Source organism: Heterocephalus glaber, unplaced genomic scaffold (assembly GCF_053883595.1).
Source record: "Heterocephalus glaber isolate CG9 unplaced genomic scaffold, H.glaber_assembly_v1.0 deba00001538, whole genome shotgun sequence".
NCBI classification, from domain to species: domain Eukaryota; kingdom Metazoa; phylum Chordata; class Mammalia; order Rodentia; family Bathyergidae; genus Heterocephalus; species Heterocephalus glaber.
The window spans coordinates 37,740,803-37,768,149 of NW_028258333.1; the positions used below are offsets into that span (position 1 = coordinate 37,740,803).

Here is a 27,347-nt window from a genome sequence, read left to right on the forward strand (position 1 = left end):
CCTTTGTCTAAGAGTTTTATACTTTTAGATCCTATGCTTGAGTCTTTGATCTATTTTTAATTTTAAAATATGGTATAAGATTAAAACTAGACCTATATCTCTCACCATGCACGAAACTAAAATCAAAATGGATTAAAGCTCTAAATATTAAAATAGAAATGCTGAACCGGCTGAAACAGAGGTAAGGTAGAAGTCTTGAAGACATTGGTGTAGGAAAAGATTTCATGAACAAAACCTCAGTTGCCCGTGAACTTGCACAAACAATCAACAAGTGGGATCTCTTCTTATTAAAAAGCTTCTGCACAGCAAGTGAAACCATCAGCAGTGTGAAGAGACAACCCACAATGTGGGAAAAAATTTTCACCTGCTGTTCCTCAGACAAAGGTCTACTATCTAGAATCTATAAAGAACTTAAAAAAATTAGACCTCCCAAATTTAAAGATCCAATCCAAAAATGGGCATCTGAAATGAACCGATATTTCTCAGACAAAGAAGTAGAAATAGCAAATAAACACATCAAAAAATGTTCAACATCCCTGGTCATTCAAGAGATGCAAATGAAAACAACGCTGAGATTCCATCTCACTCCAGAAAGAATGGCTGCCATCATGAAATCAACCAATAACAAATGCTGACGGGGCTGTGGGAAAAAAGGAGCCCTCCTCCACTACTGGTGGGAGTGTAAACTGGTGCAACCACTGTGGAAATCGGTATGAAGGTACCTCAAAGAACTAGGACTGGAAGTCCCATTTGACCCCGCCATTCCCCTGCTGGGGATCTTCCCCAAAGAATTAAAAGAATCATACCACAATGATATATGTGCACCCATGTTCATAGCGGCACAATTTGTAATAGTTAAAACTTGGAAGCAGCCCGAATGCCCATCAACTGGAGACTGGATAAAGAAAATGTCTTTTTCTTTTTTTTTTTTTTTATTAAATAGAGTTCTACTCAGCCATAAAAAATGAGAAATTAGAAACATTTATATCTAAATGGATGCACATTGAGGCGATACTGTTAAGTGAAATAAATAGGACACACACGTGTAAATACCCAATAGTTGCTCTAGCATGAGAAATTGAAAGGGTAAATAAGGACTAAAAACTGTAATAGATAATGTGAAATAGGAAGAAAAGGAGCAAAGGGGAAGGGGAAGTGGGAGGGGTAGGGGAAAAGAAAGAAGGGAATGGAATTAATATGAGAAAATGAAAAATGGAAAAAACGTCTTTGTAAATAGAGAGGGATGGAGGGGTTGAAAGGAGGGCAGGGGAAGGGGGAAAAATAAGAACCAAGAGAGATTATGTAAAGACACAAATTTCCAATGATGAATGTCATTATATTGTATACCTCAAATGTGCCAATAAAATAAAATAAATGAAAAATAAAAATATAGTATAAAGTAAGAGTCTGCTTGCATTCTTTGTTGTTTGACTCTAGTTGCTTAAACATTATATTCTGGAAAAAACTGTTCTTTCCTGTGAAATGGTCTTGGCCTTGTTGGAAATTATTTAAGCAGTGGTGTTAACACTCAGTTCTATTCCAATTACCTATACTGTATGTCTGTCTTTATGCCAGTACCACATTTTTGATTACTATTGCTTTGTTGTAAGCTTTGAAGTCAGTGAGACCTTCCAACTTTGTATTTCTTTTATAAAATTCTTTTGACTATTTGAGTCTCTTGAGATTACATATGAAGGTTAGGATAAATTATTTTATTTATGTAGAAACATTACATTTTGGTAGAGATTATGTTGAATTTACAGATTGCTTTGGGTGGTGGTGACATCATAACAATATTGACTTCTAATTTAGGATACATGGGATATCTTTTCATTTATTAGTGTCTTTAATCTTTTAGCAATTTAGCAGTTTTGTATGTACATCATTGCCTCCTTGCTTGTTTATTTCTAAGTATTTTATTATTTTTGAAGTTGTATTTAGGATTGATTTTCAAAGGGCTTTTATGCAGACATTAGTTAAATTGTTCTGTGAAACATCAGCAATTAGAAATAGTAGTTTGTGAGAGTGACAGAGAGAAAGGTATTTTAATTGTTAGAGCTTTGTAAATGTTTCAGGTCATCACAAAAGATAATAATTTTTCTGTTATTGAAGATGGCCAGGGTTGTTTAGAAGATCACCAAGAAACCATGCTGAGGAATTCTGAGACAGAGTGAAGCACAGGTACAAGGGTAGGGAAGGTCTTGGAGGCAGAACAGAATGTACTTCACAGATCCTCTTGGCCCTGAAATATGATACCAAACCAGAATGATTAAGAAAGAGGAAATGTAGGAGATTGTCTAGAGGTTGTGTAGAAACAGCCAATCTACACTGTGGCCAATGCAAATGATTCCATCGAACCTTGGAGACAGTACAAAGAATTTCTGTAGAAATAGAGTGATGTAGAAATAATAGGTACAAAAGATACGAATGACTTATGGAATCTAAAGTGGGGGGCAGGAAAGTATTTTTGTACTGAAGGTCACAAAGCCAGGATAGCTGAAAGATCTATATAAACAAATAGGACTTAAATCCTGTTCTCTCTCTCTTCTCTCTCTCTCTTTCTCTCTCCATCTAACCATTGTATCTCTTTTTATAAGAAGCATACTTTGAATGGCTCCCACTTTTCTGGGTGAAAGCTACACAAACTTACAGAGAGAGGGAGAGAGAGAGGAAATTGGAAGAAAGAAGCATGTACGAAGATCTAGACTGTATTTTGTGAAAAATTATAAATGCATATACATATATATGAAACACATATACATACATATGTACATACATGAAACATGTAAAAGGCTAGAAGAACATGCATCAAAAATAAATAGAAAAAAAAAGGGGGAAAAATAAAAGCCAGGTGCAGTACTCCATGCCTGTAATCTCAGCTACTCAAAAGGGAAAGGAGGATGGCAAATTCAAAGCCAGCCTGGGAGACAAAGTGGGAGCCTGTTGCAAAATAAGAATTAAAAAGAGCTGGAGGGCCAGGGATTTAGCTCAGTCGCAAGTCCAGGGTCCTGAGTTCAATCTCTGGTACTGGAAAAAAAAAAGAGGGCTGGGGATGTAGATGAGGAGTAGGGTGCTTGCCTTACATTTGCGAGGCCCTGGATTCAATCCTCAGTACTGGGAAAAAAAGTAGAGCTAACTTCTTGGTTATTTTTCTGAACTTTCTCTATTTTCCAAATTGCCTATAATGAATTTGTATTTGTCTATGCTCATCAATGTTAGCCAAGGTAATTTTTTTCTTAAATGGTGGTGGCTTACTAGCTTTACATTAATACACTAGTAGTAAAAGGGTAGACAGATATTACTATGCCTATAACTAAGAAAAGAAGTCCTTGATACTGACAGTTTGAAATTCTAAAACTAACTCTGACTAAATTCTAACCTTTGTAATTTTGACCTTGGTAAATACCCTAGTAGACTTTTTAAAACGTTACATACTTTATATGGTTATTAATTTTTAACCTCAAAATTACAAGGAGAGATATTTTTGAAATTATCTCTTTCCCTCATTTTGGGGGGTTTATCCAGAAACTAACTGATTCCTACATCTGTCATAAATTATCTATATAACCCAAAAGGCCTAGAGTTAGTAATGGAATTTCAGATGTAGGAGAGGTTAATAGAAATGTTTGGGGTCCCCACAGCTTCTCAGATTTTGCACTAATGTGGGCCCATTTTCTAGAGCTTCATATTGTGGCTCTGCCTTGGGTTCCTGTAAGTTCTTTGGCAAAGAACTTTGATTACGTGGTCCATTTTGTTTAAATTCCTTAAAAGTCAGCTTGACCTTGCTCTGCTTAAGCTGTGCCCCTCTTGTGGAAGGGTCAGGCTAGTGTCAGGGCAGCTTGGGTATTGCAGTTTCAAGCATGCAGACCAGGTGTCTGAGAGAGTTTCTACAGTTTAGTCTAGTCTGAGGATCCTTGTATGACTCAGCCCTCACTAGAGTGGCCCATGAAGTCTGGATTGTGAGCAACTGCAGAGGACTCTGAAGATCTTTTTTGGACTCTTCCTTGGAATGGAACAGATTCCCTTGAAAGAGCTTATCTGTACTCATTGAACCATTCTTTTCAACACCTACCAGAGATTAATAAGAGTGCGGGTACAAAGGTGGTAGAGTCTCTATCCCCAAGAATCACAACATATCCCAGTGAGAAAACAAATTTTTAATCTATGATTGAAACATCTAGAGACATTATGGCAGGGCTGGGTGGACTCACTTAAAGAAATAGGTTACTGGGCATTCTAATTTAGATTCTTCTTTCCTCCTGGAGAATTATACCGCATGCTGGGGGACAGCAGAGAAGTTACATTCTTTGGGCTACTCAGAATGATCTATCCCCAAGGCAGCAGCTTTTCACCTTTAGGGTAGATGCCAAGCTTTCACCACACCCCCAAGACTCCATGTGACAACACTGCCACCCACTGGTGATAGAGAGTCTCTGTGGTCCTTGAGCCAGATGGTGCTGTTCTTCAGGGTAGAATTAAGAGCTCATCTGCAATTCTCTACTGACACAGGAACAAATTTAAAGCCATAATACAATTGGCTGTCATTGAAATGAAGTTAGTATCTTGTGACTTTTATCATATATAGCATGTGATGTACAGCATACTTACAATATAGAAACATGGTAGGAGCACAGGCTTTGGGACCCAACATCTAGAGTTGGAATCCTGCACTACCACTTATCTGCTAGCTACATGACCTTAGCCAAATTGCTTAATCTCTCTATGTTCATTCTTCTTTGCTCAAATTGGATAAGAATATTGCCTACCTGGGGCTGTTCTGTGAGTAAAGTGAGTTAATTCACATGAAATGCTGAGAGCAGTGCCTGGCATCAAGTATATGCTCAAAGTGTGCCATTTAATATTATTGTACACATGTCTGCTTTGACATAAATAGGCACCTCTGTCTTCTTTCCCCCAATGAGACCCTCTGCAGCAGGCTGTAGTGGTTTTGTGAGCTGAAACATTTTGCTATGCCTCATGTTTTTTCCTTCTGACCCTCAGGGAATATTGTCTGAGACTTTAATAATGTTTTACAAAGTGCCATTCATGTGGAAAGAAGATAGTTTCTATCTGACATTTAAAAAAGAAAAACAGATCCCAACTTTCTGCATATGCCAACTGGGGGAAGGAAGAGTCAAAGTAACCTTCATGTTGTGGATGTGGAAAGAAGAGATTTTTGTCCTATGGGAAGAAAGTCTTGCAAAAATATTGTTGCAAGGGAAATATGTGGCCACAATTAGACATTCCTTCATAATCAGACTTGTCATGCTATATAGTATTTCCTTGAATCTCAGCACACCCACCCCACTGTGTTCCTTGGCATGCTCCTCTCAGCTGAAGATGCTAAGACATGTTTAGCAGATCTCCTGGACAGAGAGGGTTTTGGAAATTTGATTTTCTGTTTCAGGAAGCATGGCTGTGTTTATCTTCAATAAATATGCTTCTTAAAGTTGCACTTTCATAGAATGCATTTTCATTTTAATATTAATTCTTTAAAAGATGCTTTTTAACATGTAGAAATTTTAGAATAGAGTGATTGCATTTATTGACTGATTCAATATGTATGCTGTACTCAAATAAGTTTTCTCATCCGCTGAATTTTTGTGGAAATCTTTTTGATGTTAAAATATTGTGTCAGAAACTTCTTCAGTAAATGAGCAGGTAAATGATTAATGTAAGAATCTTGCATTAATTGATGAAAAATTATTCTAGCCTAGTTGCTTTTGGAACTTAAACAGTAAGTCAAGTGTTATTATCTCAACCATTCTTCCTCCAATCTGCCTTACTTTCTTCTGAATCAACTATTTGACTCTACCTACTTCTATCACTTGCTAGAAATGACAGATGTTAGTCAGGTGTTTATCATTTTAATTGGGGACTCTGGAGGATGAGAAGTGGGTAAAATAAAGAAGGATTTGTTTAACTGGAGATGAGTAGACTCAGTTGAACATAAAGCTGCTTTCAGATGTTGGAAAAGGTGGAAAAATAGTTTAGAATTGTTTTTTGTAGATCCAGGACTAATTCTGGAGTAAAAACTGGAATACAAAAAGCTTTTGAATGACCAGAGATGTTAAAAATAGCAGAGATTTACTTTGTGAGGTGTGTACTCCACATCACTACCCATGCTTCAGCAGGTTCTGACCAAACACGTCACGTTTGTGGAGAGATGCATACAGTGAGTTGGCCCCATAGGGAGGTTGACCTCTAAGTTTCCTTTTATGACTGATGTTCTATGTGTGCACCTAACATCTATGGAGAACAAAATAATGAATCACCTGTCACTGTATGAGCGATGACTATTGGGCTGGGAAAGACTGGGAGGCGTTCCTCCTTGGCTCTTCTAAAAGGCATCTGCCTGGTGCCCCTCTCCTGTGCCCACTTGTAAAACTGTTTCTAGTAACTTGATCTCCTAAAAATGGCTTTAAGAAAACAATTTAATTTGGATGACTGGCCTAAGTGTCTGATATTGACCAAGGCTATCACGCTGTGGTCCTTGAGCTCCACATGTTCCTAATGACCTGTTGTGACTCCATCCTGTCAGCTTTCCATGGATGTGCTCACTGTCTGGATTCTATTTTATGCCCCTTTAATCAGTGATGCATTTCCAGATTGGACAGGGTCTCTTCTTTAAGTGTTCTCTAAAATTTCACTGAACCACAGAAGTATGATTTCTGTCTACAGTAACAGATTGATAACATTTCCTTGATTATTGTATTGTGGGTTCCTAAACATGCTTTAAAAATTGAAATGAAATAGCTTCTCATGATATTGGGGTTATTCTTGGTTACCTGTTTGGTTTGTTGCTTTGTAAAAGCATAAAATAAGACTCAACTGGTAAATGATTACATTTTAGGGGACCTCACTACAATTTATAATTATTTTGGTTGTATGGCTTTGCCCTTATTATGGAACAAAACAAAACCTAAGCTTTAGATAATATAAGTGAGAGTAGTGTTAGACATATTGTAGATAATGAATAAATATGTACTTATGGACTTTATTAGCATATTCTCTCCCAGTTGGAAAATTGAAGAAGGTGGATATAAGAAATGGTGAAATTAAGGCAGCTGAGCCTGGTAGTGCAAACCTGTAATGCCACCATTCTGGGAGTATGAGGCTGAAGAATTGCAAGTTCCAGCTCAGCCTGTACAACTTAGTGGCTTGGGGATGTAGGGAAAAATAATGAGAAGTGGAGGCTATTTCTTCCTAATGTTTGAGCAGAAAATCAAGATTTTTTTTGCTCATTTAATTTTATAAAACATGTCATTAGCACTAAAGTAGAGTTGAAATAAATGAGCAACTCCCTTAAGCCCTCCCATATTATGAATACATGGTTTCAATAAAGCTTGTTCAAACCATGCCATCAGAGCTCTGAGCTTGTAGTTTTGCAAGATCTAAAAAGGTAACACAGAAATGATGTCTCATGTCAATGAGTCTTTCTTTGAAAATAAAAATGTATTTAGTCTAGTGTTCCTGCAAATGGCTCTGGGTTTAAGTGACTATTTTGTAAAATGAGAAGGTTGACTATGCTCCTAAATCTCAACATTGATTATACATTAGAATCACCTTGGGAACTTAAAAAGAAAACAATAATAACTGATACCTGAATCCTATTTCCAGATATTTTGATTTAATTGACCTGTCACTTTATGTTATTTTATTTATAATAATTTTTTGGATTACAGAAATTATCAAAACACAAATCAGAAGAAGGAATATACTCAAGGAGAATCAATATTAAAATACGGGTTAAAAAATGTAGGTGTCTGGTACGTATTTGACTCATGTGGCAGGATGGATTTGCATCCTGCTGCACCCCATTTCCTGGAACCCCTGTACCTCTAACCCCCGCATAATGTAATGTAGGACTGAGGAAAAGTGCTAGCAGGAGATGAAGCTTGGAAGTCTGAAGGATGTGGCTGCTTCAGAGTGCATAGTCAGTCATGAGCCTCTGCTTTGTCCATCTTCCTCTCTCAGATACTGAGCTATCTCTCCCCACACCCCATTCTTCACCCAACATAGACATGGCTGAGAATGAGTAGTCCCAATTCAAACGTGATAGAATAGACAAAGGAAGTTCCCGAGTTGCAAACAAAGGGGTTAAAACTTCCTAATAGCTTTGAGGCCAGGAGGCAGGGAACAGGAGGGAGAAAGTTCTGGAAGGTGCTGCTGCCCGAAGTGGATGGGGCCTTGAAAATGTAGGACATTTGCCTCATGGCTGTGGCTGACACTTGGGGGTGGTGTCTGTCAGTGTGTCAGTGGCAGCAGGGCTAGTTGGCCAGGCTAGTGATGAAAATCCCAAATTTCCCACATTTACCAATCATCCTATGGACTGAAATACAAAGTCAGAATCTGAAGAAAAGGACTGAAATTCTCTGAGATCCTGTGTGAGTTTAGCTAAAACTAAGATCACTCCATTGCTCACTTACTAAGCAAATCTATCCTCTCTCCTCCTGCTCCTCTTCTGTCTCCTCCCTTGAAATTCTTCTACAAGAGGGGATCAGATAAAGGGTGTTGACAAGAGTACTAACAAACAGGTTTGCAGGACACTCGTTCAGAATGAAAGCAGCCTGATAGCCATCAAAGGAGCAGGGTCAACAACATTTTATTTTTTGGATATGGGTAGTATGTATGTGTACCTTCTCAGTCTCCTCCTCCTCCTCCTCCTTCTTCTTCTTCTTCTTCTTCCTCTTCTTCCTCCTCTTCCTCTTCCTCCTCTTCCTCCTCTTGTTGTTGTTGTTGTTGTTGTTGTTCTTCTTCTTCTTCTTCTTCTTCTTCTTCTTCTTCTTCTCCTTCTTCTTGTTCTTCTTCTTCCTCTTCTTCCTCTTCCTCCTCCTCTCCTCCTTCTTTTCTTCTTCCTCTTCCTCTTCCTCTCCTCCTTCTTTTCTTCTTCTCCTTCTCCTTCTCCTCCTTCTCCTTCTCCTTCTCCTTTTCCTTCTCCTTCTTCTTTTCTCCTTCTCCTTCTCCTTCTCCTTCTTCTGAAGATTGAACCCAGGGCCTTCACACTGAGCTGCATCCCCAGCCCATTTTATTTTTCATTTGGGGACAGGTTCTCAATAAGCTGATAATTTTCCCAGTCTAGGCTCGAACTTGCTATCCTTCTGCCTTAGCCTCTCAAAAGGCATATGTTACTATGCCAAACTTACTCTTTTTCACTTCATATTATACCATAAACATTTTTCCCATGTCAAGATTTGAAAATATTACATGTAAAATGTGGCATAAAATCTCATTAACTAGATTTAGCACAACTGATTTAATTATTCACTTATTTTTGGACATTTAAAAATTCTGTTGCTATTCTGAATTACACTATATCACAATATATATTACAATATAGTGTAATTCAGAATAGCAAAGACGCATATATCTTTTTGGTATCTGTCTTAGTTACTTTTTTTGTTGCTGAAACAAAATACCCAACACCCAAAGTTAAAGGATGAAAGGTTTATTTGGCTCACAGTTTATAGAAGTTACAGTTCATAATTGCCTGGCTCCAAGGCAGGTTGGCATGACAGAGGGGCAGCACAGAGAAGAAACAGTTCATGGCAGGCAGAAGGCATCAAAGCAGCAAAGTAGCAAACAGTAAGCAATAAGTGACCTTCTTTCTTTACCTTATCCAGACTACTAGGGTGGGTAGCACTCACATACAGGATAGGACACTCTTAACCTTACTCAGAACTATGCCAAACAAATCAGTGAACTAATTTAGTAATCACACACCCTTGATCCCAGTAGAACACACTCTAGATCCAGCCATCCCTGAAAAGCCCCACCTATGACCGCATGAAGCTTTAGGGGGAACTTCTAGATGCAAGGCATAACAGTATCTTTGATGATTTCCTTTCTAAGCACTGAACTACAGTCCTAGAAATGAATCAGGGAGTCAATGGATTTGACTTTGTCAAATTGCCCTCCAGAATGGTTAGACCAGCACAATCCCCAAGCAATGCTTGAGAACACATATTTCACCTTATCCTCAATGATGCTATGCATTATAAATTTGTGTAGATGTGAAAGAAGAATAACAATGGCCATTTCATTTCATTTACTGTTCCATAGAAAGAATTTTTTTCATATGTTTTTGACCATTTTATGAATTATCTACTGGTGTTCTTTATATCTTGTTACTTCAAAATATTTATCCAATTCATTTTAAAGTTTCACATATAGTAACACCAACACTTTTATTAGTTATAGATGCTGCAGTTACTTGTACCTATTTTCCACTTAATTTCTTGGTTTCATTTGTTTTGTTACTTTTTATGCATTTTCAACATTTAGAAAGTCAAAGACTATGGATACTGCATTTTAAAACTTGTTTCATTGCTTTTATGATTAAAAATGGTATCCTGGTGGAAACTTGTACTTGTTTGTTACCATCTAATTGTATTTAATATGGAATTTTAAAACTTTATTTTTGTATACTGGAATGAATTTTTTCCCAAGTAGTCAGTTGTTGGATAATTCTCCCTTTTCTTGCTAATTTGTAATGACAAAGTTATATACTACATCATTATTAACATTTCATAGGAGGCTCTACCTATAGCCCTTTCACTGGAACTGTAACTTGAGAAGCAGGGGCCCCCAGAACCATCCTCTCTGCAGTGGTTCATGCATGAACTTGGGAATATGGCCAATGTTATTCAAGTTCTATTGAATCCTCTGCTCAATCCACATTCAAATTTTTTAGGTTTTTTAATGTTTCTTGTATAGTTTTGAATTCTGGTATTTTTGGTAGCACATCTGAAGGAAGTAGAAGACCGAAGAAAACCCTGAAGATAGTGAAAACAGCTACACAATCACATCTGCAGAAGAACATCTCTCAGTATAAAAGCATCAGTTGTTATTGCAGTACTCATGGGGATCTCTGCCTAAATAACAGCCATAATGATGTCATATTGATGGCCATCACTTCTATAGTGCTCACTATACATCAGATACAGTGCTAGGCACTTTATATAAATCAAATCATTTAATTTTCACCACATGAAGTAGGGACTACAATTATCCTATTTCATGGAGAGGAAAGAGAGCTACCAAGTGTGTGACTTGCCCTAAATTAGCAAGTGGTGAAACCCAGGCAAGGCCACAAGCTGTCAGGCCCCAGATTGCATTTCTGTCTGACCCACAGGCTCTGCTGTCTATTACCACCTGTTCACTCACAGACAAAGTCTCCATCGAGCCCAGGGAACTTGTGAACCTTCTTTCATGGTGGGTGAACATTTTACATTTCTACCTTCCACTTGCTCTCACAGCAGCCTGTACTGCACCCTCCACTCTGCTGCACAGGTCCATGTGGCCCGACAGACATCATCATCCTATAGTTCCTACTCACAGCAGAAAGAAAAGCTGCACACATTCTCTCAAAGTTGGAAGCACACCTGTGAAGAGCTGGTGGTACACTAGGAATGGAGTCAGAGCTCGTGCCAATGGCATAAACTTTCTACAGTGGATGCGAGCGGATTAAAAAAATGTCAAGATAGAAGTCTAATAATTAAGGAATGAATCATTCTTATACTGAAGGACAGAAAAGAGTGAAATTTTTCTCATTTATTTTGTAGAGTTAGCCTAAATGGTACACACACACACACACACACACACACACACACACACACACACACATGGAGGTACTTATGGATCAATCAAAAAAAATTTTTTCAAGACATTGTCTTACTATGTAGTTCAGGTTGGCTTTGAACTTACTATGTAACCCAGGCAGGCCTCAAACTCACGGTAATCCTCCTGCCCCCCAAGTGCTGGGATTACAGGCATGCATCGCCACACCCAGATGGATCAATCAATTTGTAAATACAAAATTTTAAGTTCTAAATGTAATTGTACTGAATCACATTTAGATGGGTATGAAAAGTATGATATACCACACCAAAACCAGAGTTTATTCCAAAGTATAAAGATATTTTGACTCGAAGTCATCCATTAATAAAATATATCACACCAGGAGAACAAGGGGGAAGTGCTTGATTAGATGATAAAAGACAGGAAAGCATTTGGTAAAATTTGATACGTTTCTTAAACATGAAAGTACAAGAAGATTACATTTTTTTCTTTTGAGAGAGTCTCGCTGTGTAGTTCAGGCTGGCCTTGAACTCACTATGTAGGCCAGGGTGGCCTTGAACTGGTGGAAATCCTCCTGCATCAGCATCTCAAGTTCTGGGATTACAGCTATGTGCCACCATGCCTGGCTTCACACTCTTAATATCATTAAATATAATTCTTTCAAACCAATTGCAAACATCACAACTAACAGTGAAACAGTGGAGAAGAAAAGAAATAACCAACTCTAATACAGTAAGATAAGAAGCAAAAAGAAATGGGGTATAATAATCACAAAGGAAGAACAAAACAATCATAATAGCTAACTTTTATACAGCAGGTGACTTATGTTCTAGGCACTGTCCTAACAGTTTCATTTCAATTAGGCCCTTTTTTTGTTTCACTAAATTTATGAAACAGATAGTACAAGGAAATTGAGCACAGAAAGGTTAGTAATTTTTCTTAAAGTTGCATAGCTATTAAGGGGCAGAGTGGGATTTGAAACCAGTTCATCTGATCTGCAGCCAGTATTTTCAACCACTAAGTGGTATTGCCCCTCTCACTTGAATAAACAGTATTCTCCTAATCTTCAGTTTCAGTTACACATGGTCAAATACTTTCTGAAAATACTAAATGGAAAATTCCAGAAATAAACACTTTGTAATTTAAAAAATTGCACCTCATTATCAGTAGCATTATGAAATCCTTTGCAGTCCCACTTTGCCCCACAAAGGGATGTGAATCGTCCCTTTGTCCAGCCTGTCCATGTCATATATCCCACCTTCCCATTAGTCACTGAGCCATCCTGGTCATCAGGCCAACTGCCACTGCATCACAGTGCTTATATTCTAGTGACCATTACTTGACTTAGTAGAAGCCCCAGAGAGCAAGAGTATTGATGCTGGTAAATCAGAAATGCCAAAGGGAAGCTACAAAGTACTTCCTTTAAATTAAAAATGAAAGTACAATGATATTTTGAATAAAAGAGACAACATGCACATAATGTTTATCATAGTATATGTTATAATTGTTCTATGTTTGTTATTGGTAATCTGTTGTGTGCCTAATTTATACATTAAACTTTGTCATAGGTATGTATGCATAAGAAGAAACAGTACATAGAGGGTTTGGTAATATCTATGGTTCCAGGCCATCTACTTGGAGTCTTGGAATGAATCCTAGGAGCACAAGGGGCACTACAGCTATTACCCAGAACAAGGTTCAGGCAGAACAAGGAAACCAACCACAGAACTAGTAGACTTAATAGGACTCGATTACGCTAGTCAGAACTTAAACAGTCTATATCAAATAATATGAAAAAGAAAATAACTCATTAGAATGAAAATGTAAAATATGGGAATTCACTAAATATTCATAATCAAATGAACAAAACTATAGAACTTTACTGTGAAATATAACAGAAAAGTTTAATTTATGTAAGTAAACACCATGTTCCTAGACAGAAAGACTAAATAGTATAAGCATTTGTTTTTGGCTGTACTAGGGAATTGAACCAATTTTTAAAAATTTGAGACAGGGCCCTGCTAAGTTGTCCAGCTTGGACTCAAATATGTGATCCTCCTGTCTCAGCCTCCCTGAGTACTGGAATTGCAGACATGTACCACCATGACTAGTTTAAGCAAATTTTAATTATTGCCAGATTCAGTTACATTTAATATCATTTCAGCCAAAGCAGTCCTGCAGTTTTGGGGACAGAGGAATCAGAAAAATATTAATTCTTATTAGAATAAATTGTCAGCCATAGCTTTCAAAAAAGAAAAAAAGAATCTATTAAGTATTTGCTTATTAATATTTAAAATCTCTCTGAAGGGTGCTCCAGGGACTGGTTATATTGTTTCAATCCCGGAGAGGGGACTTGGATGACTGGAGGCAGGGGAGTGGGTGGGTTATTCATTGCATATTTTTTAATTCCTTGAAAGCGTGCAATTGTGTTACCATTCCAAAGGCAAAAATAAACAAGAGGAGACAAAAAATGAGGAAGAATATCCAATCTAATTGAAACAATACTATTGAAGGACATTTTTTCTATTAAATAGTACAACATTATAAAACTATAATAATTAAAATAATGAAGCGTGACTTCAACACTAGAGAGATTACCAGAGCGGCATAAAGCCCAGCAACTATGTGGTACTGACATAGAAGGTGGAGGCTAACAGCTAGGGTGGCTTTTGAGCAAAGGGAAGAGTTTTTATCTAAAAGGCATCTATTCTCAGAGGGTAGAATATCAGGAACAGAGGAAAGGAAAAGAAATAGCATTTCAAGTTCTCTGAGCTTCTCTAGAGAATTAATTTGCTTCTTGTGTGGTTTTTCTGCTCAAGCAAATCCCGCCCCTTTCAAATGAAAATGGAAGCTCTGTTGTGAATTCATTGTAGAGAAGACAGCTTAAAGGGTGGGAACTTCTCCCAGCTTGAAAAGATGAATTGTCCATATGACCTTAGGTAAGTCATTTATACTAATCAGTAGCGCTTACTAAGTGATTAGCATGGGCCAGGCACATTTTCAAGGGCTTTGCATGTATTGCTTCATTAAATCTTTGTAACAATTCTCTGAGGATTGTCATAACAATCTTTATAACCACCCGATAACCCACACCAGTGCTTACTGAGCTATTACTGTGGCTCAGGCATGGTTCCAGATGCTTTCTATGTATTAATTTATTCTTTGTAGCAATCCTTTATAGTATCACCATCTTAACTTACAAGGTGAAGAAAGAGGGTAGCAAAGATGTTAAACAGCTGAGTGATGCAGTTAAGAGGCAGCACTGAAATTTGGGCATTCAATTTAGTTCCAGCGGCCATGGAACTGTACCAGTATGAATCCCTGTTTCAGTCTTCATACATATGGAAGAGGTTGCGTGATACATTTACTAAGATTCTTTTCAATTCTTAAAGTACTACTCTTTAAGACAAAACACTTCCAAGGTCCCTCCTTAAACTGGTTTCTGATGCAGCCACCTGATACCAAATACCTATTTCAATTTCTGCAGAGGATTGAATATTAATTATGGCCAAAGCAGGCCATGAAGAGTTAACCCCACAATTGCCTTTTTTTGTAGAAGTGAGTCTGACAGAAGCCTACGTGCCGAGGTCAGCGTAACTCGCACCCAAATTCTGTTCCCACAACTAAAACCTTCTAACTAGAAGGATAATGTTCTAATTACAATAATACATTTTGTCTATTCTGTTCCTAATTGGAGAATGCTTTGTCTTGTCCTTTCTGAGCCTTGTTTACATTAATTTCCACAGAAACCACACATCACCTTTACCCCAATTGAGTGCCAATAAAAGTGAGTGCCGGGGACTGGTCAGCTCCTTTGTCGGTTACACTGGCATTGGTCATCCTGGCACCCTGCTTTCTCTCCTAGTTCTGTCTCTTAGTGTATTTTTTTCTCAGGCCTGCATCATATACTGGGCAGGTGGGTACTGGAACCTGACTACAGGGGTCTCTGGCAATTTCTCTATATATTCTGTTGTCCTTATGAAGTCAATTTACTTGTGATCAAAACTCTAGGACAATGTTTTAAAATAATTCTAGATAATCAGAAGGATGAAAGGGGTAATTCATGTTTTTCTCACAGTTTTTAAAAGTGAGATTTTAAAACTTAGTAGGATGTGCCTGTTTATTGTGTTGAAGCAAAGATCAAAGATGTGGTTTCAAGGGTAAAGTTGATGGAACCACAACTGAAGAGTAGGATGCCAAAGTTGAAAAAAATTTTTTTATCAAGTGCTGTCTTCATGTTTATAGCATCAGAGCTCTCTGAACTCTCTCTTGGAGAAATGTCAATGTGTTGCTGACCAGAACAAATGGACTGAGTCAGAGGATGATAACAAACGTGCTCTCAGAAGCTTCTGATGATAGCCAAATCCTGACCTTGTAGATCCCCAGTTCCCACCACATCAATGGCACAGGTGCATCTCACCCTTTTAACCCCTCCTCCTCCTCCTTGGATGTGGGTCCATTCTTTGCTCCAAAGGCAGGCTGCCATGGAGACCAGATCCACTCCCACCCCAGAAAAGGCTGGGCTGCTACAGTGAGCTAAGGCCTCTTGGCAGATTGCCTTGCAAAGAGAAGCCCAGCCTAGGGGAGTCACATCTGGCTCAGCTTAAGCAAATGAGAGCAGGAATCAGGCCAAGGACTCTAGCTGCCTCATGTTTCTTCTCCTTCTAGTGCTAAATGTCAAGATAGGGTATAGGGCATGGGCTGTCAGAATCCAGAAGGTGTACCTTGTCGCGAGCAGAGTGTGAGAAAGGACTGGAGGTGAGAAGACTAAGTTGACGACACAACAACTTTGTTCCTTGTCTCATGTGGCTTGGGCAAGTCACGTAACCTCAGATGGATCAAAATGGAATCTGTCTCAGGCTGTGACAAAGGTTAAATGTGATAATAGAAATAAAGGGTTTGGCACAGTACATGGCATATGGGAGCTGCTTAATAGACTAACGCTGTTCTTCTAATCATAAGTAATGTTTAACGTTCTTGGCCTGATCTCCTGTTTCTCTTTGGAAGCCACTCCCCAGCACCAATGTGGAGTGAGTTTCCATGGATCCATATTGGTACTGAGAAGCTGGGAACAGGCTGTGGCTAAGACTTTGAAGAACAGAGCCCTTTGCTAAGTGAGGAAATTCAACATTTTCTATACTGCATTCATTCTTATATAGCTTGAGTTTTTTTGAAGAAGGTGATATCAATTGTACAATTAGGAAAAAAAATTATTAACTCTGTTAGAACCAGATGACATCGAATACTGTAACACTTCTACCCCCAGATAAACATTATAAAGGATTTAAACAACATTAGGCTAACTTGAGACAGATGCCACATCACCTGTGCAGTGCTTTGGTTGGGATGTATAATATAAACTGAATCAGGAGGCAGTCTCAGATAAATTCAAAAGGAGGAACTCAGTACTTAACAAAAGAGAGAGATGATAATTATAAAAAATATCAACATCATAAAAGACAAAAAGTTTGTAGAAAATGTTCCAGCTTAATGGAGAACAAAGAGACATGATAACTCAATATAAAGCACAATCTTAGACTGGATTCCATACTGGGGAGAAATGCTATAAAAGACATTATTGGGTCAAAAGACAAAATTGGAATACAGACAGTAGATTAAATAAAGGTATACACACATACACACGCACAGATACACACAAAGAGAGACGTGTGCACACAGAGACAGGGACCAACAGAGACAAAACAAATGATAAAGCAAATGGAGTAAAATTAACATTAGGTGGATATGGGTAGAAGATATTCAAGTATTCTCTATACTATTCTTACTTTTAATTTTCTGTAAGTTTAGAGTTATTTTCAAATAAAAAGTTAAAAAGAGTTAGAACACTATTACATATCAGGTGCATTTTAAATGTTCAGAGGATCCACTTAGCAATGGAAATATTTCCTGTGTCGAGTGAAATGTCTTTTCATTGCTTCCTCTCTCATTATATCCAATAAAATACAAACAGACTCATCAATGAGAAAGTGCCATTCTCAGTTTTTACGAAGAAAAAACAAATAAAGGGCTCTTATTAAGCAGGCAAACCTATTTTATTAGTTTGCTTTCATTTTTAATGTTTATTAATATTGGGGAAAAACAATTGTGATTTTAAAAGATAAACCAGAAAATCTGAAAGGAAGCTCATTCATGGTATAAGAGAATTCTCAGAACCAGTGGACACTGTGTTGAATCCCCAGCTGTCTTTCTGAGAACAAGTAAGCATAGTCTGTGACTCAGCCACTAAGCCTGTCACTCAGCGTGTGACTCCCCACTAAATGTGATCTCTCTGTGAGATGGTGTCTAGCCTATCCACCTCCCATCTTTTACATCAGCCCTAGACCTTGGTGAATCCAGACTTTTACTTTCCCACATTATCCTATATTTGGGGATGGGTGACAGATTTGTTTCATATCTGTCACATACTAAAAACAGCTATAAGTTTAATGGTTTTCTTTTAGGTGTCATTAAAATATCCTTTTGGCAAAATGATCATGTCAAAGGGAAAATCCTTGGATATCATGTACCAAACAGAGTTGGTTCATCCTGGAAGTATTGTGATGTTAATGAATAGAGATGGTAAAAAAAAATTCAGTGTGGTGTTCCAGCTGACTGTTGGGTCAGAAATTGATCTGGTGAAGAACCATGAATGATCTAGTGAAGTTGTAGGAAACAATGTCAGGGTAGGTTGAGAAGATGTGGCTGCCCACTTGAGGCCCTCTTTCCCTGTGGATACCACTCCCCAATCCTTCCTCTTGATGCACACTCCCCTGGGACAGAAGCTGTCCCATGATGAAGAATGTCACCACTGACACCTCGTGCTAGTTTGTCATACTAAATCACTTGAAGTTTCATGGTGATTGTTTGGATAAGATCTTTCAGGAACTTTTTTCTTTACATGTCTGCAAAAGGAGCTGGGGAGAGTGGAAGGAACAGAATTCTCAGGTTATTTAGAGCCAGAGCCTAAGGTGGGAAGGGATGGGAACTTCAGCAGGGCTACAGAATGGAGGACCTATCATAATCTCTCAGGAGTTGGTTGATAGGGGGAAAAGGGTGCAGAACAAAGACAGAGGCTGAAAGATTCTCTAGCAGTCTTCTAGCAGGCTTGAGTGAGCAAGAACATTGGAAAAGAGATTTGTCTCCATCTCTTTTTCCTTCCCCTTTTTCTTAATCAAGACGGGGGAAGGCTAAACATCTTCTCAGAGGCAATAAGTAATTTGATTGTATACCAGTGGGTTGGTGATTTGCCACTTAGTCTCCCTTTATCTGAACTCTGAATCTGAAAACCAATCACAGAATTCTCAGTGCTCCTGGGTTTCATTCCAGGCTCCTGTTACAAGTTTCTGATCCTGAAATCATCAGCTGAGCCCAAATCAGACCTGTCTCCTTCCTTTCTCCTATTCCTGCCTTTCCTTTGCTCTTTGCCCCAAATCCCTTTCAAAATTTGCTTATTTTTCCTTTGGAAGCATCTGGTTGCCATATTGTGATTTAAACTTTTGCTTTTTCAGCAAAGTGCAAATCTTTTGGTTTGGTATTCCCATTGTAGATGAGAAGTTGGGATTTAAAACTAGTACATCTGTGTGTGGGAGCTTTAAAAATATAAAACACAATGGTGCAGTGTAACAGCTTGCTTATGAAAATAAATGTTTCATTAATTTGAGTATTTTCTGATACCTAATTTTTTTCATTAAACTTTATATCTGGCCAAGAAAGAAATGCACTGTGACAGAAAGAACATGGTTTTGAAGTTGAACAGGTTTAGGAAAACAGTGGGGCAAGTGCACAATTCCCTCAGTGCCTGGAAATTCTCTGCTCAGCCTCATCAAACCCATTTCCTCACAGAATTGGAGCAGGGTCCACCCTCCTCACTCTTAGCCGCACAGAGGGCTGGGTGAAGCCCTGGGGAGCACCCTTATTTCTCCTTTTTTCTCTGTAGCCTGGGATTCCTCCAGGTACAGCAAATCTTTTTCCACAAGTAGTAGCAAAGCTAAAAATGCAAATATTTTCAGTTACATAATATATCACCTTCAGTAGGAATCTCTGTGTTCTGTAGTAAATGATTTTACTATAGTTCCTTTCCCTAACGTGGGCTTTGAGAGGGAAGACACCCAGGAAAAGCACATGAGATCAGAGAGCTCTTGCTATGGGGAAAGCAGGATGCACAAGATAAAAATGGGGAGTTCTGAAGACCCACACTTCTTCCCTCTTCGTTTAAAAAGCAAAGCCCTAAACCACAGGGCCTATCAGATAACCTGATCTACAAGCCCCCAGCAATGTAATGTTATCCACATTTCACAGAAGAGGAGACTAAAGCCCAAAGAGATCAATCAATTTATTGAAATTCATGCAACTGGAAGAGGGCTGAGACAGGACTTGTACAAATGTCTATCTGTCTCCACGACTCTGGTATATGAGTATCTTGACCATCAGTCAAAGAGAAATAAAGACACAGTTGGAAGGATTCTAGCTTACTAAATTCATCTTGGTGGAATCTTTTTTTTTTTTTTCTGGTACCAGGGATCAAACTTGGGACCTTGTGCTTTTGAGGCAGGTGGCAGAAGCACTGAGCTAAATCCCCAGCCCATCTTGGTGGAATCTTAAAGGTCGTTTGGCATTATATTGCTCCATCATTTACTGGACAACCATGAGCCCAGTGCTGGTACACAGCTACCCCCACTGATTACCAGGAATCTTCCTGTTGTCCTGATGTTTGGACAGAGAGCACCCAGGGAGGGCCCAGTGTCCTCTGCTAATAATGAGTAGGATGCGATCAATATTACAAGGGGCCCATCCTTGAATGTCTCCATGCTTCAGTTCTCCCTTCTGAAATGTTAGTAGGATGAATTGGATAACTGGTTTTCAATCTTTGTTGTACATCAGAACATCCTAGGAAGCATTTGTCAGATTACATTTTACAACAATTAAACTGAAATTTCCCTGGGTAAGATCCAGGCGTCTACATTTTAACACCTCCCCAGATGATTCCTGTGCAGTTAAGTTTGAGAACCAGGGGATTATATGACTTCTAAGGTTCTTCCAGATGTTATGTATTCTCCTGTCAACATCAGCATGTGAACTCCATGTCACTAGGGTTTTGATTCTCCAGACTGATAGGTCTGACTCTGCCCCCCCAGCTCCCCACAGTTCCTGAGCTCCTAGAACAATCAGCCCATTCCTACATCCTGCAGCCCCCCAACCTGAGCCCAGGAACAATGCCTACTCTGCTCAGACTCGACACACCCTGCCCGTACTCAGCCATTCTTTTTCCCTCAATCTCAAGCCCTCCACCTCCCATCAGCCCAAAGTTTGTCCCACTAACCTCCCTACCCTATCCATAAAAGACCCAGCTCAATAACCTGGACTTGGACTCTCTCCTTTGGAGTTACTCCAGGAGGTTCTCCCCAGAGCCACCAAATTCAGGCTGCCTGTGTTCTTTACGGGATCACCATCGTTTTCCTAACACAGGCACTAAGAATTCATGGAAAACCCTCCACTAAGGTCCACATTCAACTTTTCCAGAGAAAGTTACTTCACTGCAATTTATTTAATAATATAATCTTTGAAATTTATTTGATGATCTAAACCTATAATGATCTTTCCTGATTTTAAGGAAGAGGAAGGATTAATGGCGTAATAGAACTATTCATGTATCATTGTATTAATTATTACTCTAGAGCTTGCTCTAAATGGTACCCTGGGGTTCTAAAAACAATTAATGTAATCTAGTTGCCCAGTACTAAATACACCCTCATTTGATCTGAAAACTGCTAAATTTAAGCTGGATATTAACAGGTCATTAGCTTAAAGAACTTATAGTTGGTTATTATAGTTTTTGTTTTGTTTTGTTTTTTAGCTTTTTGAGACAAGGTCTTGCTATGTAGTTCAGGCTGTCCTTGAATTCACTACATAGCCCAGGCTGCCCTTGAACTTGAGGTGATCCTTCTGCCTCAGCCTCCCCTGTGCTAGGATTATAGTTATGGACCACCACATCTGGCTTGGCTGTTATAGTTTAAATCTGAGGTGTCCCCCAAGACTTGAGTGTCGAAGGCTTGATCCTGAGTGCAGCAGCATTCAAGGGTGGGGCCACAGAGGTGGTTGGATCATGAAGGCGCTGACCTGTTCAATGAAATAATCCACCGACGAGTTCATAGCTGAATGGACATTGAGGAGGTAAGGGCCAGTTGAAGGGAATGAGGTAGGAGGGAATGACTGTGGGGACTGCGTGTGGATCCCTTCCTTCTGGCTCCCCCCTACCACTTCCCAGCTGCCATGAGGTGAGCAGTTTTGCTTTACCATGCCCTTCTGCTATGATGTTTTGCTTCACCATAACCCTAAAGCAATGGAGCCAGCTGACTCGAGACTGAAACCTGTGAAACTGTGAGCTAAAATAAATCTTTTCTCCTTTAAATTGTGTATGTCAAGTATTTTGTCCCTGCCATAGAAAGGTCACTAACACAGTAGTAATAATAACAGAAACAACAGCTGCAGCAAATATGATTTGAAAATACTTATTTCATGTCCAGCAATCTGACACTCATTATTTAGATCCTTACAATCCTGCTACATAAGCATCATTTTCTTCATTTTATTTCTGAGGAAACTAAGGCCTAGAGAGGTTGTGTCTCTTACCAAGGTCACACAGCTAAGAAGTAACTAATCCTGCATTCTGACCTGTGTCTATAAGATTTAGAAATCCCTGCTACTTCCACATTAGTGTATTCTCCCAAGAAAGATAGAAACGATTGAGAAATAGGGATAGAGATAGTGAGGAGAAGGTTAATTTTTATGGGGGAGAATCAGGCCTAGGGAGGAGAAATTGCTCATATGAAAAGTATAGTAAGAAAATAAATGCTCTAAGTTAATATTTTAGCTATGTTTTGAGCTTATTCCTGCTAGAAGTTCCCACAGTGTAACAGATGAAATCATTATGAAGGGCTTGCTCTTCTGTAGCCAGTCCCAGCTCCCTTGAATTAGTCTTCAAAAATAAACCCATTGTGTTTTTCTGTGGATTGCATGGCTCAATAACATCACTTTTTAGCCACTATAAGTGCTTTGCTGCTAAGCAGATTTTTGCTTGTGCTGATTGTCATCAATGGTACAAAATGTACAAAGAGGAATGAGTAGTGGTGGGCAGAGCTGTAATAATCCTTTTTTCTAGGGTGATTGTGTCCAAACGCAGTGTGAACCAGTGTATTCTGAAAGTACACACACACACACACACACATACACACACACACACACTATTCAAAATGAGTTAAGACCTAGGGAAGACACTATATACTAAAATACATTCGTTAACTAAGAAATCTATATAAATTACTATTTGAGAAACTTACTGAGCTAAAATAATTCACCTATGAAGCCAGACATAGATTGAGGGATAGTAAACATATGGGTTAAAACAGCAAAAGGGAAAAAGAAAAAAGCAATGAATTTTTTTAACGAGGCTTGCACAAAGCATTATTTCATTTTGTAGCCAAAACAAGTGAAATCAGCAAACAATTTAGGGTCTTGAAGAATATTCAGAGATTGTAGAAAAAGGTTTAGAGATCAGACACTTTTAAAAAGATTCTAAAATATTTATTACATTTAAACAATAGAAATTTCCTGTACATATGTAAAAAGACATAATTACGTGTATCACATATATATGTATATGTGCACTGCATATGCAAAATACATATGCATAGACTGTATGGCTAGCTACATGCTTGTTATAGGATGAGTTAATTTCACAATAACCTTTCCATGTAGAAACTACCTCCATTCTGGAAAGTATGAGGAAGGAAGATGTACCCTGTCACTGCAAATAATAACATAGTGATAAGTCATTATACAATCTCAGATGAGCTATTATATTGACCCAACATATATATGGGCAACATTTATTCCTGAAGGAAATCAGGAGATGCTAATGAGGCTATAGCAGGGAAACACTGGGTTAACAGACTAAAAAGAAAGACCTGATATATTCTTCTGATATTACTTTCTCTAATATATTTTTAAATATTTCAAAAAGCAGAATAAAAATGAACCATCTGAAATAGCTGGTATGCTTGCAACTCAATTTAAAAAATTTGTGGGTAGTAATACCTCAGTAAAACAGAACACTGTAAGCTTATTTTTCTTTTCCAGATGCTTATCAAATTAGAAATGAACATTCAGAACAGATTTGTTTTCTAGGTGGAATTCTCTTTCCACATCTCACACACACACGTACACATACACACACATACACAAGACACACACACACATACACACACACACACCCCTCTCCTTGTAGTTGTAAATCCCTCCTGTTGGACTAATGAAGCTATGAGCCAAAGAATATAATAAAACACTGTTTTACCTTTTTGCTGATCAAATACAGAAGAGGTGCTGAAATCCATGGTAGCTTATTTCACCATTTACCATGAGAACGGCAAAAAGTATCCAGGTCTCTAGAGAGGAGAAAAACATCATTTCACAGGTTGCAGTCAACACAACAGTCGGATACAGCCTTGCTTGCCAAGACCCCTGCTTGGGAATTAAAAGTGCACTAGAGATGCAGGTTGTTGTCAAGGCAAATGATAAAAATAGGTAAATACTTTTCATGCTAGGGAAAGAGTTACTCTTAACAATCTCATTCATCAGCAGTACTTGTGTGTAAGTATTATACATTACTCGTTGCCAAACAGATAAATAAAGCAGCCCAAACCCTAAAAAAAGCACTGCTCACGGGGATCACCTGCTCTGGATGAGAGCCAGGAAAATGCTGCAGGTCACGGAGCTTCAGCAGCTGGAACGTCGCTTTAAACCAACAGAAATCTCAATGGGTGAGTGAGGAGTCACAGGGCCAGACGGAGCATGTGCAGAGCTGCCAATGCAGACTGCGTTCAGCTGTGCTCTTGGTGGAGCGAGAACTGCATTTGGGTCACGTGAGCTGAGAGTGCCACCTCAATGGAATAGGACGTAAATATTGTGGGAGGAGGCTGCTGGCCATGTGCTGTATGGAATAATTACCCACTTTGTGTCTCATCTTCAGACTCCCGTCAGCTCTGGTCTCCGACTGACAGGGAGGGTGGAGAAGGAAGTGGGATTTAAAAGGTTATATTTCAAGGTTCAAGTATTTGTGATGACAAAATTAAAACTGTCTACAGTCACAAGGATGTTTACTGCAGCATTATGTGTGGTGAAACTTGAAAAATGTATATTATTTGAGAAGTAGCTGAGTAAATTATAGTAAATTCATATTCTATCCTAAAAGAACTGAGGTAAATAAATCTATGTACATTCATCTGATGGTGATGTCACTAATCTATTATTAAATGAAGCAAATATGTTATATATTTCATTTGTTACATATTCATAAACCAGTAACCACTCACTATATATGTAAATATGTTTATATATGTTCACAGGAACACTGAAAGAGACACATACTAAACTGTTAATATTGGTTACCTCAGGGGATTGCAATTAGAGTAGGGAATTTCTTATTTGTTTTTATCAATCTCTGTGGGTTTTTTGCTCGTTAAAAAAGTATCTATTATTTTACATTTATGATAAAAATCTGATACAAAAAGTTCAAACAAACCAAATTCTATATTCTAGACATGACACAACAAGAGTACAGTGGATGTTTCTTTTCTCTTATTTAATATTTTGTCAGTGCCCATCAATTATTTTCCATTAATAAATTGGAGGGCCTTCAATTCAATTGCCACTTCCCTGTGACAATACTACCACTCACTCAACAATACTATCACCTGGGGCCCGGGATTTAGCTCAGTGGTTTCGCCGTCTGCTGTGCAAACGCAAGGACCTGAGTTCAATCCCTGGTACCAAAAAACCCCCCAAAAAACCAATACTATCACTTAATAATAATAATTCTCTTACTCAACAATATTCAATCCTCTTTTCCACATCAGTCTCTTCCTTCAAAATGCCCTGTATTCTCTTTATTTAAAATACAAGCAGAACATATGTCTTTTTTCCATTATGTCATATTTCCACTCAACCCCAAACAAGTGGGAAACAAAGGATTCAGATGAACTTCAATTCCATTCATCTGATCCTGAATTCATCAACTGCTTTGGAAGAAGTACTACTGCCCAGTCATTTCTATAGGCACTAACAATGTAGGCTTCAGCAAGACAAGAGGGATCTCAACACTCAAATGAGCTTACATTCTTGGATGCAACTTCTGCTCCTGGCCATACTGGAGTCATGGGGACTGGACTTACCTCCTGTCTTAAACAACCAGAAGACTGAGTGGCATCACTGAAACAATGGTCAGACAGCAGGGAGCAAAGCACAGTGATTGTGGGAAAAGATTAACAGTTGAGGTCAGCCTGATGACTCTTCAGTTCACTGCCCAGAGACAGTTCCCAGGTTGCAGTGCATGGAATAGGTAGTGAGCTGAATGATTTGTTGAATGATCCACAAAAAGGTATGCCCACATTCTAATCCTCAGAACCTGTGAATGTGACCTGACCTGCAAAGGGGGTTTAGGCAGAAGTAATTAAGTTAAGGAGTTCAAATTGAAATCATTTTGAGTTATGCAGGTGGGTCTGAATTCAATGATAAGTGTCCTTATAAGAAACTCACAAACAGAAGAAGAGGAGGGTATACAGACATGGAAATAGAGGTTGGAATGATGCAGTCACCAGCCACTTGTTGGCTACAACACTTGTAGCCATCAGAAGCAGGAAGAGGGTGAGACTCTGCAAACACCTTGACTTTGAACTTTTGGTCTCCTGAACTGTGAAATAATAAATTCCTGTTGTTTTAAACTGCCAAGTTTGCAATAATTTGTTACAGAAACTTTTGGAAATTAATACAGAAGAGGAACTCTTAAATGCAAATTTTCCAAAATTGTTACATTTCTGTGGCATTTATCATTATCCAAACCAAATTAAAATGTGTACACATTTTCATGTTTGTAAAAGGGATCCATTGGGTTCATGTTTAAGAAAGGCAATAAAATAGATGGAAAGGACATGAGCTTGAGTTTTTTTTTGTCAGATGTGTGATTTCAAGCAAACTATGCAACTTTTTGACCCTCAGCATCTTAATCTATAGTGTAAGAACCCCACCTCCTAACTTCTTTTGAGAGTTGACTATTACTATCATTCAGTCTGCTTCTTGGGTCGCAAACATAGGGATGCTTCTATACAACCGAAGATTAGTGTAAAATATTGGGTTATATCTTCTGGTGCATTTTTCAAACAGGGCATTTGCGCAGCACCACAGTCAAGGTATAGAATATTTCTATCACTCCAAAAGTTCTGTTGTGCTTCCCACAGTCCATCCTCTCCCCTTGGAAAGCACATGTCCATATTCAGGGCCTGTGGTACATTAATCTTTATTTAGGGTCAAGAAAAGGGAGAGAGGACACTCAAGTCTGTACAGCCATTCAAAATCTGGCCCCTTTCCCTCCTCTCCAGTTCATTCCTCTCCACTCTGTGCCTCTGCTCAACATCCAGCCACACTGGACTCCTTCGTGTTCCTTAATATGCTACTCCCTTGTCCATGCCAAAGACTTTGCAAAACCTTCCTGTTACTTGTAAGCATTTATCAGTTCAAATGCCATTCTTCCAGTCACACTTTCTCAGAATACATTACCTAGAATATTCCTCCACTTCTGCACTTTGTCATTCACTTCCTTTCTAGAATGCTACTTTGTGAATTTACAATGAGAAATGCCCCTGCCAGAAAGGGGTATGTTGTGACATCTGCCCAGTTCAGTGCTTCTCAGACTATCTCTGGTTAGGGATCAAGTATTT

The 27,347-nt window shown here is 38.6% G+C and overlaps 1 protein-coding gene across 2 annotated transcripts in view; it reads right to left on the reverse strand.

Moving 5' to 3' along the window:
- The window catches only part of Ankrd55 (ankyrin repeat domain 55), a 100,613-nt gene extending 76,095 nt beyond the window's left edge, over positions 1-24,518 (reverse strand). The window contains exons 1-2 of one of the 2 annotated variants that reach the window (XM_021261410.2): positions 24,308-24,518; positions 23,930-24,020 (exon numbers count right to left, since the gene is read on the reverse strand). In XM_021261410.2, the coding sequence (XP_021117069.1) occupies positions 23,930-23,969 (40 nt within the window). In that variant the 5' untranslated portion in view covers positions 23,970-24,020; positions 24,308-24,518. The remainder of the gene's footprint in view (positions 1-23,929; positions 24,021-24,307) is intronic. The other variant, XM_004848511.3, reaches the window with a different exon arrangement.
- Positions 24,519-27,347: the final 2,829 nt, after the last annotated feature.